Source organism: Oryx dammah, unplaced genomic scaffold, assembly GCF_014754425.2.
Source record: "Oryx dammah isolate SB20612 unplaced genomic scaffold, SCBI_Odam_1.1 HiC_scaffold_8, whole genome shotgun sequence".
NCBI lineage: Eukaryota > Metazoa > Chordata > Mammalia > Artiodactyla > Bovidae > Oryx > Oryx dammah.
This window is the reverse complement of record NW_024070192.1, coordinates 34,119,573-34,133,522: the sequence shown is the minus strand read 5'-3', so window position 1 is coordinate 34,133,522 and position 13,950 is coordinate 34,119,573. Positions and strand designations below refer to the sequence as shown.

The 13,950-nt window shown below is 47.3% G+C and overlaps 1 protein-coding gene across 6 annotated transcripts in view; it reads right to left on the bottom strand.

The window, feature by feature from the left end:
- Positions 1 to 13,950, bottom strand: part of MYH10 (myosin heavy chain 10) — a 154,989-nt gene that overhangs the window by 29,246 nt on the left and 111,793 nt on the right. For 4 of the 6 annotated variants that reach the window (XM_040243384.1, XM_040243385.1, XM_040243383.1 and 1 more), the window contains 3 exons: positions 12,146 to 12,319; positions 11,536 to 11,650; positions 7,432 to 7,494 (listed from right to left, as the gene is read on the bottom strand). In XM_040243384.1, the coding sequence (XP_040099318.1) occupies positions 7,432 to 7,494; positions 11,536 to 11,650; positions 12,146 to 12,319 (352 nt within the window). The remainder of the gene's footprint in view (positions 1 to 7,431; positions 7,495 to 11,535; positions 11,651 to 12,145; positions 12,320 to 13,950) is intronic. The other 2 variants (XM_040243387.1, XM_040243388.1) reach the window with 1 other exon arrangement.

The following is a 13,950-nucleotide window of genomic DNA, read 5'->3' as shown; positions in this document are numbered from 1 at the left end:
AGAAGTCAGACCTAACTCTTTAGCAGGGAAAGAAAAGACAGAGTGAAAGTGCGGCAGCACAAGCTTTGTGGGACAGATGACAGGAGATGCCGTAGAGGTAAGGCAGTCAGCATATTTAGACACTGCACAAGCCGTGAACCAACAGCCACACGCTTCCGGGGAGGATACGGTAGTGCTTCGTACCACATACCAGCAGGTGCCTTCCGCTGCGCTAGTGTCAGGAACTCACTGTCTCTGATAACATCTGCCTGTTACATATACAATTATTTGGTAAATGAAAGGTCATTGGCTGGCATTGCTAATACAAACTGGCACTGTAAATCTCAAAATAGGAAATGGCTTCTAAAAACTGTACATTAAAACTTATGACTGTACAAAGCAAATCCACCGAGTGAATATGCTCCAATTAAGGGGCCAGAGTCATTTCTTATTGGTCATTTGGATTGCCAATGAGAAAAGCCAACAAATGCAGGAAGGTTACAGCAAATCAGCTCAGATTTTCAGGGATGAGTAAGCTTCAGCTCTGTCTTCAAAGCACCAGGACATGCATGAAAGGGCCAGAATGCAACATTGGAAGGCTTTTCTGGAAAGAATCAGTGCCTGAGCTGAGTTCAACAAGGGCTAAACCACTCAGACACGATGCTCTTATGAAAGCAGCCGTCAGCGTCCACTGTAAATGTAGACCGACTGCTTCAAGGGACAGGCTCACACGCAAGAGCCCAGCAAGTGGATGAGCTGCCGGCCAAATGCTTGGTGCCTAATATGCTCTCATTTAAAAACATCTAATGAAAGAATAAAACACTCAACTGAAATAGTATTTAAAAAAAAAATCAAAATAACAGTTGCACTAGCCTCAACATCACTCACTTTGACCCTGTCGGGCCCGTTTCTTTCATGTGTTCTCCAGGGCAGAGAGCATGCAGGGACCTGGCACCACATGAAGTGGGCCCAAGTCACGCAGGCCTGCGTGGAAGGCACAGGAAGGGTGGGTGGCGCCTGCACATGCCAGGACGATGAACTTATGTAACCTCCAGCTTCGTCTTTGCAGAGCCAAGCCTCTCTCTAGGGTGGGCCCCACACATGCCACTCACTCCTCATCCTTCCTCCTCTCTCTGTGCAGCCAACTGGCTTCCAGGCCTCCCTCCTTCCCAGCCTTATACAACTCCAGTCCAGGGCTTATCTCACTTGACCCTGGTCCACTTAAAACCCCTGTGACCATCACAGCAGCATTCTAGAGTCTCCATACCTGGCTTCTTTGTGAACTGTGAACCCCACCATTTGCTGGCCCTCTACTCACCTCTCTAACTACTACACTCTCCTTGATGACCAACTGCTGCTGCTTTTTGTATCTCACGATGCTCACTAGGGGCCCAAATTCAGCTCACCTGAAATCCTTTTTAGACTAAGGCAGGACACAAGCGCACTTGACCTTCTGCCTTCCTCAAGCCTCAGTCTCCTCCTGGGCATCTCATTTATGCCTTGAACTCCTATACCTGACTACCCAGCACCAGTCACCAAACACCTATACTCTCATGTCTACCAGGTCACAAAGAGCCTCTCAACATCTGTTTTTCCTCAATATCACCTCCCTCTAACCTAGCACAATGTCTGGAACATAACCTGCTTGATACACCTATGTTAGCAAATAAATGCAATACAAATTAAATGCTTTCAGAACTATAACTAGTGAGAAATGCATCAAAAGAAAAGAACAAGATGCTATAAAGGATGGGCAGTTAGAGATCTCCTTAGGAAATTACGTTTAATGCCTGAGGAGTACGGATGAGCCGGTGGAGATATCATTGCATGCAGGCGGTGAGAACAGCAGGTGTGAAGGACAGGAGCAGGACAAAGTGAAAGAAGCTGGTGCCAGTGAGGCATCAGGAGTGGGGAGGTGAGGACACGCTCACAGTAAGAGGGTGGACTGGGAAGGAGTCAGCAGGATGACAGGGACCCATGTTGAAGTCCAGGCTCTAAGAGACATGATGGTAGCCTGAACTTGTGAGATCATGGAGGAGATGGAAGAGGAAGAGGATTCCAGATGTACTTTGGTGGGAGACCTGACTTGCTCTTAGGATGAACTTGACATGGAGAATCAGGTAAAGGGCCAGGGCAAGAACTCCTGGGATCTGGGCTTGAGCAGGTGAGTGGCTGGTGGTACCACGGGAAAGATGATGAGAGAAAGGGGTTCTGTGCGAGAGGAGATGGACCCAAGCTCTATGTAAGTCTGGGTGCCCGTGAGACACTGAGGTGGAGATGTTGAGTGGACTGTGGAACACTGCCGTCTGCTGCTAGGCAAGTAGGTCCGAGGAAGAGAAGGCAGGTTTGGGAGGTGCTGGCTTTCAGGCAGGGTTTAAAGTTACAGGGCTGGATGAGCCCCTTAAAGGGTGAATGAACAGAGATGGAGGTGCTGGGCAAGCCCCAAGGAGCCGGAGCAAGGAGGAGCTGGTGAAGGGGGAGGAGAAGGGGTTGGCAGAAGAGGGGAGCTGAGGTCAGAGTCCTGAACTGAAGCAGATGCTCCCTGTCTCTCCTCCTGGGCAGATGTGGCCACTGGTGACTCCAGCCAGAAACCCAGAGTCAGCGTCAATGCCCCTCCCATGCCCAGCCTCTGATTTACTGGAACCTCAAGACAGACCACCAGAGTCTTTGCCCTGGTCTGTGTGACAACACCCTTCCTGGCTCCTTCCTCCTGTTTCATCCTCCCACCCCTGCAGCCACACTGTGCTTTCCACTCATACCTTTAGTTCCAGTGTCATGATTAACAGATATTTCTAAAACTTAACAAGCTACTTGTTCCTAGACTTAAAATCCTATTTCTCCTATAGCCTGTAGGTTACGGTCCAAGTAGCCCCAATGGGAGAGTGCAAGGATGAAGAACTCCACCCAGACACACTCCTGCTAGCCACAAGCTGTGTGATCTTGGGTCAAGCCACCCAGCTTCTCCAAGCCTCAGTTTGTTTCTCTGTGCAGTGGAGCCAAGGAACTCTGCCCCTACGCAGGGGTTCCCAGCAAACTCATAATTGCTTTTAAATCTCCATTCCTCTCCCGCCACCTCTTTTTAGGCTCCAACATCCACCTGCCTCCAGACTAAACAGGCCACTCCCTCCTTTAACCTTCCAATCACAGACCCCATACTCTGGGACAAACCTTCCACTCTGTTTCATGGATATTTCCACTGGACTGAGCTTCTGGGGACGTCTCTCCAGCACTGAACACACAAGGGGTCCTGAGAGCTGAACCCCAGTGTCCCTGGGCCCCTCTGATCACCAGCTCAGACAGCTTTTTCTGCCCATCCCACTGCCCGATGTTGGCCTGAGTAGGGTCCCTGGTGCACAGTAATTTTTTTAAACAAATATCCACTGAATGAACACAAAATAATTCCCAGGAGCAAGTCATGCCCACAATAAGAGAAGAAGCACCACATGGACTCTGGGGATTCAGCCACACTGGTCTGCAGGGACCCACGAGGCAGTTCCAAGGAAGGACTTTCTTTTTTTTTTTAATAATAATAAAAAAAAAAACCTGATTTTCAAATTTAACTCTAATAGAGTAAATCCAAGCTAAATACACAACAGTTTTAAAAAATTAATGCTTTAGACTTTCAGGTTTTTTTTTTTTTAAATTGAAAAACTTAAACTTGGGGTTAGTTTCTACCACTGAGCAAAATTATCTTGTAGGTAAAACAGAAACACCGTGGGAACTTCATTAAATAATCAGGGCCCCATTACTCATACAATTTAACTCAAAAAACCGAGACCAAGAAAAACCTCTATTTAAAAAAATATTTTCTTGTTGAAAATGGTTACAGCAGCAATCAGGAAAATGCAGACAAGATCCTAGCAATTCCCTAAGAAGAGTAGCACTGCTTCTCCTAAGACCTAATATCGCTACTAAAACCTCAAAGCATCTCACAGCCCCAGCCCAGGGCTTCAGGGTAAAGAGTGGCTTTGTTTCTCCTCCTGCTCTTCTATCTGAGGGGCCAGGCAAGGCCGGTTAGGGTGCTGGTGGGCACTGCAATTCATTATTTGGTTGCCTGGTAGCCTGTAAAGAGTTTAAAGTATTTCACATCAACACTTAATTTATTAACAAACTCCACGTGAACAGTCAGAAATGAGATGAGCTCCACAGACCTGGGACCTGTAAGCGTATACACATAGTTTAAGAGAAAAAAAATGCATCTGTAATCACCCATCTCATAAAACTGCCATCAACAGTTTTACGTAAGGACTGGCATCGTGTGGGGCCAGAATGCTTAACTGGCTCCTCTTCTAGCAGACAGTCTCAGGAGACAGATGTTTGTGTTCTTTAAATCTGTGCATGGGACAAAATAGTGATCTAATAGCACTTGACACAGTTAAGCCAGTTCTTCAGAAATTCTCTCTAGTTAACAGAGCTGGAAATCAAAAAGGGGGGAAGAAACCTATCTTAACTGTAACACCCAGCCTTGATGAGTAGGAACTCTGGCTCACACTCCTACCCAAGAGAGGCCCTCGACGCTCATTCATACTGACTAAGACAGTTCTACTGTGAGGTACACAAAAGCATTACCAAGTCAAGATTCCAAGGGGCTTGCCTGCTGATCCAGTGATTACAACTCCACGATTCCACTGCAGGGGGCACGGGCTCAATCCCTGGTTGGGGGAATAAGATCCCACATGCCATGCAGCACGGCCCCAAAAAAGGTTCTGAAACAAACATTTAAGTACCGTGTGCATTTCCAGAAACAATCCTAACACTGAACAGACTATCTCCAGTGTACCCCTATTATATAGTAGTAACAAATTTACAGTGGTTACCTAACTGGGTTGTAGAACCTTTGGGAAGTTTTAGAAGAATTCCAGGAAGCCTGGAGGTTGACAGGAAGCATGCAATTAAAGGAGAATGCAACCTTGCTTCTCCCAAGCACCAGTGCTGAGCTGACCTTGAATCTGTCTCCTTTACTGTCCCATCTGTACTTTCTGTCCCTGCAGAAGCCAGTCTGGGCACAGGGAGCCCCTCTCCTCGCCAGTGTCTCCTGCACAGCTGGTTCTGCTGATGGTCCTTACTACCCCGTAAAGGAGGTGGTAGGTGTCAACTAGCGTCAGGGCAGACTACACACAACTGTCCCCTGACACAGTCAGGATCAAGACCAAAGCCATGGACAGCAGCCCCTGACATCACAGGCCCTTTTTAGTTTAAAAACCCCGCCTACAACTCTGAGGGTTAGGAAACTGCTTAGCTAATTCACTGCATCCTCCATTACCAGTTTATCCCAGGAGTCTAGACTTTCAAATTATTTGGAAGAAAATACAGACCTTCGGTTTACAGCAGAAACTTGCACGACCTCCTTATTCTGCCTCCAGGAATTCTGTTCCATTCTCCCCTGTGCTTGTTTTTTGATGGTTTTGGAAACTTCTCTTTACCCATCTCTCATTTTTAACCTCAAAGGCCTGCATGTTCTTCCCGTGGAGTTTTCCTAATGTCCTGTCTGTACTTCGAAGCACAGGGCCCACGTGAGCCACGTGTTCTCTCCTTCAGAGGTGCCACCACCTCAGTGCGTCAAAGGCTATCATGATTTCATCCCTAGGATCCCTCTCATCCACTGTCTCCTGAGAAATCACTGAAAATACTAATGCCTATGTTTTCATTGAAAGCCTGTTACCCCTCCTTGGGCTTTGATTCCATAAACAGATGTAGAGGAGAACATTTTTGCTGTAGAAATACTACACACAACTTCAAGACCACATGGAGCCATGGCGGATGGAAGGTCATCAGGAGGAGAGCCTGAGACCCTGACACTCAGGTCAGCGGAGCGACTCAACCAGGGACCACCTCCCAAGAGAGACGGATCAGGCATGTTTCCAGTTACGAGGCCAGCAGCAGGGGAGGGGTGAACTGGCCCCCTGTGGGAATGCTGTCATCCAGGGTAGCCACAGACCTGATCCTGCAGGTACGGAAAGCACCCGGTCCGCAGACCCCAAAGATCACAGCCCCACAGGAAAGAGCCTCTGTGCTGTGGGAGAGGGAAAGGCCCTGGCGGGAGGCTGTTGCACCCACTCGCCCACCCAGTCCCTCCCTCTGACTTCATGGTGTGCCCTCTTGGTGCCAGGAGCAGGGGAGTGACAGTGGGCAACAAGGGTCCGCAGGCTAGAAGTCTCTTAAACAACTAGAAACCCAAGAGGTAGAGGAATGAACTTAAAGAGGGCACTCTGCTTTGGGAGCAAGTCCAAAAGTTCGACCGCTGACCTTTTATCACAGCACAAGTCCCAGGCAGACCACAAGCATCAAACCGCCTCCTGACTCCCTCTTCACTTCCTCAGCTCCATCAGTACGAGCTCCGCCCCCCACCCCCACCCTCAAAGGCCAAAGATGACCAACTGTGAAGGTGTCTCCTGTGGAAGAGTCATCCCAGCTCACAGAGCAATCTTTGGCATCATCTATCCCTCCCTCCCACACCCTCACTTGCAACCTATTTTTACACAGTAGGTGATCTCGAACTGACAGCAGGAATCTTGGGTTAAAATGGGCATGTTTGTTTTAACATATTTTTAAAAAACCTTTTGAGATGGATTTGGATCTCAGCATTATGTTCCAAAATCACGAAGGAAATTTTATAATATGAATTGACTTTATCTTTGAATGTTCACTTGACCGTTTCACTAAACAAGTAGAAGGTTACATGATCTTCGTTTATATTAGCCTTTGCCATGTTTAGGCTGTGTTCTTTCTCTTTATTCATTTATTTTTAAAGTACAGTTGATCTATAGGTTGGGCTGTATTTTAAACAGGGCTATGGACTCAAACCTTTAGGCCCAAATGTCTAAAGCTCAATTTCAGGTTCAAGGTACAGGTTCTAACACTCCACTCTTTGTCTCAATGTGCATAAATCAAGCCTTGTATTGACAGGTCAGTTCAAAAGAAAAAGCCAAGTAGCCAGATTTACACATCAATTCCAATTAAAAGGCATAATGATGAGTCCAACATACATGAGATAATTATGCAATTAATTGTTCACAAAATGTTAATGACTTGAAAAAAATGAACTCCTCCTTGGAGTTCCTTAGAGTTGAAAATCTAAAGGTAACTCAAAGACAAGGGACATATTATTTGGCACATCAAGTCCTAACAATTCCCTTACAGGACTGGGTATCAGATGGCACTACTGGAAAAGGTGGGCACAGACCTTTTGCTATGCGGTGCTTTGGGCTACGCATAAAATAAGAAGCAATGTGTAGGCAGTAGCGATTGAATTGTTTATGAGCTCAAACAGTTGCCTTTAAGGATAATAAAACTGAGCATGAAATGAAGGTTCATGCAGGTCTATGAGCAAAACAAAAACAGAAACCCAGAAACCACCCCTGCCCTCCCAGCCCCCCTGCCAGCCCCCCACAAGTGCTTCCTCTGGGCTGAAACCCTTTGTGTCTAGAAGACCTACAGGCTTTATCCATTCACCTGGTGGCTCATGAAGACCAGAAACACTGTCATAGAAAGAAGCTCTCTGAATATTCTGAATCTCTAAAGCAGAGAAACAGCAAAAACAGGAGGACAGAAGGGCAGATACACAAACACTTCAGTTAGTGTGAGAGACATTTGACATCACAAGTCAACTTTGCAATCGGGCTACAGAAGTAGCTCGTCCAGGGCAGACCCCATGCAAACATTACTGTTTCAGAATTTGCACATCTTTACAAAATAAATGAATATAGCTGAACCACTCCCAGCTCCAGGTGTGAGCATTATATAACATATCAAAGGCAAATGGTTACCCCCATGTAAATGCAGGATGAAATTTAAGAGCAACAAGATACCATGTGCATTGCCTTTCATAATATTATCTTGCAAATTATTAACAAATCAGGACAAAACTATAGTAAGTTACATTACTTTGAAAAAGGCGGCATTTACTATTAAAAATACACTCTGTGTAATTTTATTTCCAATTCAGATTTTGGAAATATAATTTACTTCAAATACAAATAGTAACTACCATTATGGAAAACAAAATTCCACTGTACAAAATGTTAAAGTAACAGTCAAATAATTACTAAGATGATACTTATTGATCATACCGTTACTCATGAAAATATCTCAGGAGGCACATTTACAGGAAAATGTAATTTTTAGGTCTTTTCCCCCTGTATGTTAGCCCTAGCCCCTAGAAGTAGTAAGAAATCACGTGTAGCTGCTAAGAGATCCCATGACATCTTTTAGCAAAAAGTTGGACACTATGAGTCTCTAGGGCAGGGCTGCCACCAATAAATCTGAATTCTCCTGGTCTGGCCTGGAGAAAACTCTGACACAAGGTCTATTTTAACACAAGTGTTTTATACTCAAGGTACTGCATCTTTGCAGGCAAACTACAGTCACACATCATATCCTCAAACATTCAGTCAACTTGTCATTTTCTGCTTTTGTACTGACATGGCTATAAATATATGCAACTATTTTTACGTTTTTTTCCAGGACCATTTTCTTTCCAGCTCTTCTTCTCTCAAGATATCCATCCCTACATCTAGAGTGAACAAGATGAATTCTCCACCCTACACCCCTTTTCAAACTCCTGGGCCTGCCACTGAGCTCACGCATGAAACATGCAGTCCTCGCAATCGGGGAAGCCTGGCATCTGGCTCTGCTTGCCCCACCCCCGGCCCACCCAATGGTGGGTCACCTCTGAGAACCCGTCACTTGGATTACACCAAGTGCCTGCACCTGAGCTGACGGATGGCAAGACTTCCCGCTAAGAGCAGCAAGCATGCAGGACGACTCTGGAGCGGACACTGGCACAGCCAGGCCACCCTCGGGACAGGAGCCCGGTTGGCCCGTTCAGACCACAGTGGTGACACGTGCTCCCAGGCTGCCTGTGGAGAGAGCGAGGCCCCGGGAGAACAGTGCAAACAGCTGAGGACAGCTGGACAGGGCTCGGGCCAGGCCAGGAGGACCCTGCAGGCCTCACGCCCTTCCTCTCAGAGTTTGTCATCAAGTGAACAGCCGCTCCTTAGCTCATTCAGGAAAGCATAAACAGGCACGTAAAGGCTCTCCAGACAGGGTCCTCCCTGTACCTGTGACATGGACACGTGCCACATCTTCATGGCAACTGCAGCCTCCCCTCCCGCCTCCCCCACCAGATCTCTCATTCCTGAGACTTCTGACCTGGTGTGGACAAAGGCCCTTCCGTATCTGGATGGGGAGGGTGGGGCTGAGGAGGAGCTGGGAAGGAGGAAGCCAAGGCAGAGCTCTCTGTCCCACTCCCGCTTCTGAGTGTGTCCTGGGAAAGCCCTGGGCAGGCGCAGAACAAGTCTTTCATGGTTCTGGGATCCTCCTGACTCCAGATGATCCTGGAACTTAGTGTGAGGCTGGATGAGTGAACAGGTCAGGGACTCAGCAGGTGGTTCCCACCAAACTGCTTTTGGTCAAACCCAGGACCTCCTGCCGTGATTCCCCAAACACCTGCTTCTCTTCTCATTCAAAATAAAGAGAGAAAACCCATTTTTGAGACATTAATGGTAGACCTAGTTTCCTCTGTTCCTTTTCTCCTAAGCTTTTCTTCCATGCCCACTGCTTTTATCCTCGGTCACCTTGTTCTGAACTCCCTGCTTCTGGGGTCTTTCACCCCAATCCGTCCAACAAGCCACTGCCCTCTTTGCTTCTTCAAGTTCACACTGTGTTCCTACCCTGACCTACAAGCCTACTGATGCCATTCAGTTCATGAGGGCAAATCCATGGTACTGGCCAGAGGGATTCTCTGTGGTCCAGCCTCCTCTGTCACCATTCTCATCTCCTGCAAAATTCGCTCTGCCTTCTGGTCCCAGCCCTGCCCTAAAACCTCAATGGGATTCTTACCCTGAGCTGGGATTTTCCACTTCCTCACTGATCATTCCTTCCACTGGCTCAACACCCCCTTTGCCCACACAAACATCACTTCTAAAACTACCACCCACCCCGATATGAGTTCAGGTAAACTGTCACCCTCTGTGGTTAAGGCCTGATCAGGATGTAAATGCTCACTAGTGATGCTGGGAGACTGCCCGGCCTTTAGCACGTGCTCAGAAGACACTGGCTTTGTTTTTTCAACAAATTATTATTTTTCAAGGACAAGAAAGACTGCCTCCTCCTTCATGACATCTGACCTTAGCACCCTAGGAACAAGGCAGCCCCCCTCCATTCTGCATGTGACAATCACCTCAGGGGTCACCGACACTCAGCAGTCATCCACACGTCTCACCCCCTTTGCTCTGAGACCTGAGCGAAGCTGGGAGCAGGGGTGGGTGTGGGGGCCCCACACTGCCCAGGGCAGCACAACAATCCATTCCTGACTGAACACTACATTCCTGCCAAGCAGTGCCAGTCACTCTTGCCTCCTCTTCTTGGGATGTTTCCCACTGACCTGTGTGGTCTTCTTGGCCCTGTGGACCCAGTGGCCCCCAGATCTCAGGGTCCCCTTTTCCACTCGACTCACAGCTCAGACCCACTCTCATACTTCCCAGAGCACAGGGCTGAGAGTCCCTCTGCTGCATGAGCGCTGTGGACGCCACTCTGGGGTCCTGTCCTCTCCTCAGACCTCAAAAGGCTGCCGTGGCGAACCAAGTTGCTGCCAGTGACAGCGAGCAGCGGCAGCCAGGTGCAGACGCCCACCCAGCGGGACAGTGATGAAAAGCCTGTTTCACCTGCTGGAAACCACACCTTTCCCTAGTCCCTGCCTGTGCAGGCTCACAGCCACAGTCTCTCTCCAGGACACGTGCTGCAGCACATGCGCTGTGCCCACCCCCGCACTTGCTGGAGCTGACCTAAGTGGCCTGACTAGACCGTCTTTGACATGGTCATCATCCCCAGCTCACTGTCTCTGTGGTCATTCTTTTCTTTCTCTTCACCCTGATGGCCCTAAGCCCTCTGATCTGCCTTCTGGGTTTCTTTCTAGCTACCTGTGCGGAGACACCTAGGTGACGAGGTCTTGAGATGCTACGGAAAAAGCAGAAGTGAGCTGACAGGCCTGGGGTCAGGGTCACGGCCTAGGCAGGGACAGACTTGAAGCTAAGGTCCTCATGACCTGAGGCTAAGTGAAGTGGGGGGAACAACCAGGGTGAAACATGTAGACAGCTAGGCTCAGAAAATACTGGTCCCACTACAAACATGGACACAGGTGCTTTGCTCCTCTGATCTATGATAAAGCCACTGAAACTGCCACCTGAGGACTGGTGGCGATAAAGACAACTGACCTAAATGCAGATGGTCTGAGAACGCAGAGGCTTCCAGGGTTCTGCATCCCAACACCCCTGGGTTACGACGGTGTGGGGACCAGGGTGGCCTGGGGCAAATGTGCAGGTCTTATGGCTGTGCTACTAGAATGTTCCCACAGCATCTGACCAAGAAGGCAGATGTCTTGTTACTCAAGTTTCCTAAAGTGGGTAAAATCCGACACAACGGCAGCCCTGCTCTAGGGAAATTAAAGAGCTTTAAAGTAAGAAAATATACACACACCTCTGTGTAAAGAACCGTATTTAAGCCTTAACTGTAGAAGACTCCAGTCAAGCTCGATGACAAACACGAGCACATTCTTACCATCCTTCCAGAGCTCTGCCACGAATCTGTCGGAGGACTGGTGCAGGAGGGTGGCCACGTTGTCATTCAGGGGGTCCATGTTCTTCATCAGCCACTCGTCTGCCTTGTAGTCCACCTGCCGGCCCAGAGCCAAAGGCGGCGGGAGGGGGAAGAAACAAAAGCAAGAAAAACACATTCAGCCTCAGCCCCAAATGTTCACAGAGTCTCTGCCAGGCAGAAGATGGCAACTTCAGGCTGAACCCAACGTGCCTGGAGCACTGCCCTGTTCCCTCCCCAGACAACCAATCAAAAGGAAGTCACATATCCTGCAGCCTACACCCCTAAAAACCTTCCTCCCAAAGCACTGGGGAGTCTGGGGATTTTAAGCATGAGCTGCCCATTCTCACTGCTTGGCCATGCAATAATTACCTCTCCCCCCCCTTCATTCCCACCTCTCCCTCCCCAAAATTCATAGAATAGTCCAAACAATGGTGGTCTCAAAGGCAATGCATTTGTAGTAGGTACTGTATTTAAGGGTTTATAAATGTATACCAGCACATTTGTTACAACCCTCATCAAAAGTAGCAAAATTTCAAGCATGGTACTTTTAATGGAATTCTTTCACTCTTACCTTCCCCGCATAATGGATAATGCAAAAATCAGCTTTGTCTTTCAATTGACGTGGTTTCTGAAACTTGGAGTGGGACCCTTGCTCTTGAACGAGCTTTTCAACAAAGGTCTTATCTGTGGCTTTAGGGAACCAGCACTCTTCATCCAGAAGGGCCAGCACACCAGGAGGGTTAGCCTGATAACAGAGGCAAGAATAATTGACATATTCTGCACGTCATTGTACGTGTAAGGATGTTTTCCACTGGGTTTGCCAGTTTAACTTCCAAAACAATTAGAGCTTCATGAATATCTATGGAAAGCAAACTTCTAGGATAACAGGTATTGCTAAACTATAACTGTAACGTAAATGCTGAGATCTCAAAGGCTAAGTACTAGTAAGAAAACAGATGAATACTATATTTCATAAACTTATTAAAAAAAAATTCCAAGTAGATAACTCCCGAAAAGTAGCCAATAAGAGACACCAGAAGGAAACGGAAGGTGTAGAGAAACTTAATCTTTATATTCAATAAACCCTCCACAACCTGGAATGCTTCAGACATTTTATATCCTATCCAGGTCAATTTAAGATTTCTGTTTAAGTGATGATTAAATGAGCATTTCACACTTTGTGAAATATTTAAAGCTACAATTAAGTAGAATATATGGAAGAGGATGATATAATTTATCAATTACTTTTTAGGTTTGTGTTGAGAGCCTGTGTTATTTCACTCAACTAACTCAGTGAAAAAAGCCTGAGAGACACAAAGACAGAAAGCAGACAAGTGCCTGGGGTGCTGAGGAAGGGGAACGGGAATGACCGCCAAAGTACAAAGTTTCTTTCTGGGATGATGAAAATGTTGTGGGATTAGACAGTGGTAATGGTTGTACAACTCTATGCTGAAGCTCATTGAATTTTGTACTTCAGAAAAAATTTTAGGGTAGTGAACTCTGTCTCAAATAAAAAAGCGTCTGGAGCATGCTATTCTGGAAGGTCAAAAACCAATGGAAGGACTTCCTTTTTTGGGAAGAAAGTGGGCATATACCTGAAAGCTAAACGAAATATTACAATAGTGATGGCCTACGCTATAGAGGTTCGGGGTCATGGTTTACTGCCATACTGCAAATATGGCAAGTTTCTGATCCAAGACTGAACAGACCAATTCTAGGGAAGGAGATCAACCCTGGGATTTCTTTGGAAGGAATGATACTAAAGCTGAAACTCCAATACTTTGGCCACCTCATGTGAAGAGTTGACTCATTGGAAAAGACTTTGATGCTGGGAGGGAATGGGGGCAGAGGATGAGATGGCTGGATGGCATCACTGACTCGATGGACATGAGTCTGAGTGAACTCCGGGAGTTGGTGATGGCCAGGGAGGCCTGGCGTGCTGCAATTTATGGGGTCTCCAAGAGTCGGACACGACTGAGCGACTGAACTGACTGAACAATGAAATCAGCATTTGGGATAAATCCCTACCAGTTTTCCTCAACTCACAGGCCCTTTGTATTTATTAGAGAAGAGCTGGCTCTGTACAAATAATGATTAAAACGTAACTGGAAGGACGTCTTTAGTGGTCCAGTGGCTATATATACTCCTTGCAACGCAGAGGACAGGGGTTTGATCCCTGGTCAGGGAACTCAGATCTACACGCTGTGGGGCATCTAAGCCACAACCACTGAAGCCTATGTGTTACAACTCGAGAATCTGTGTGCCATAAGGAAAGATCTGGCATGACGCAACAGAGATCCCGTGTGCGGCAACAGAGATCCCGTGTGCGGCAACAGAGATCCCGTGTGCGGCAACAGAGATCCCGTGTGCGGCAAC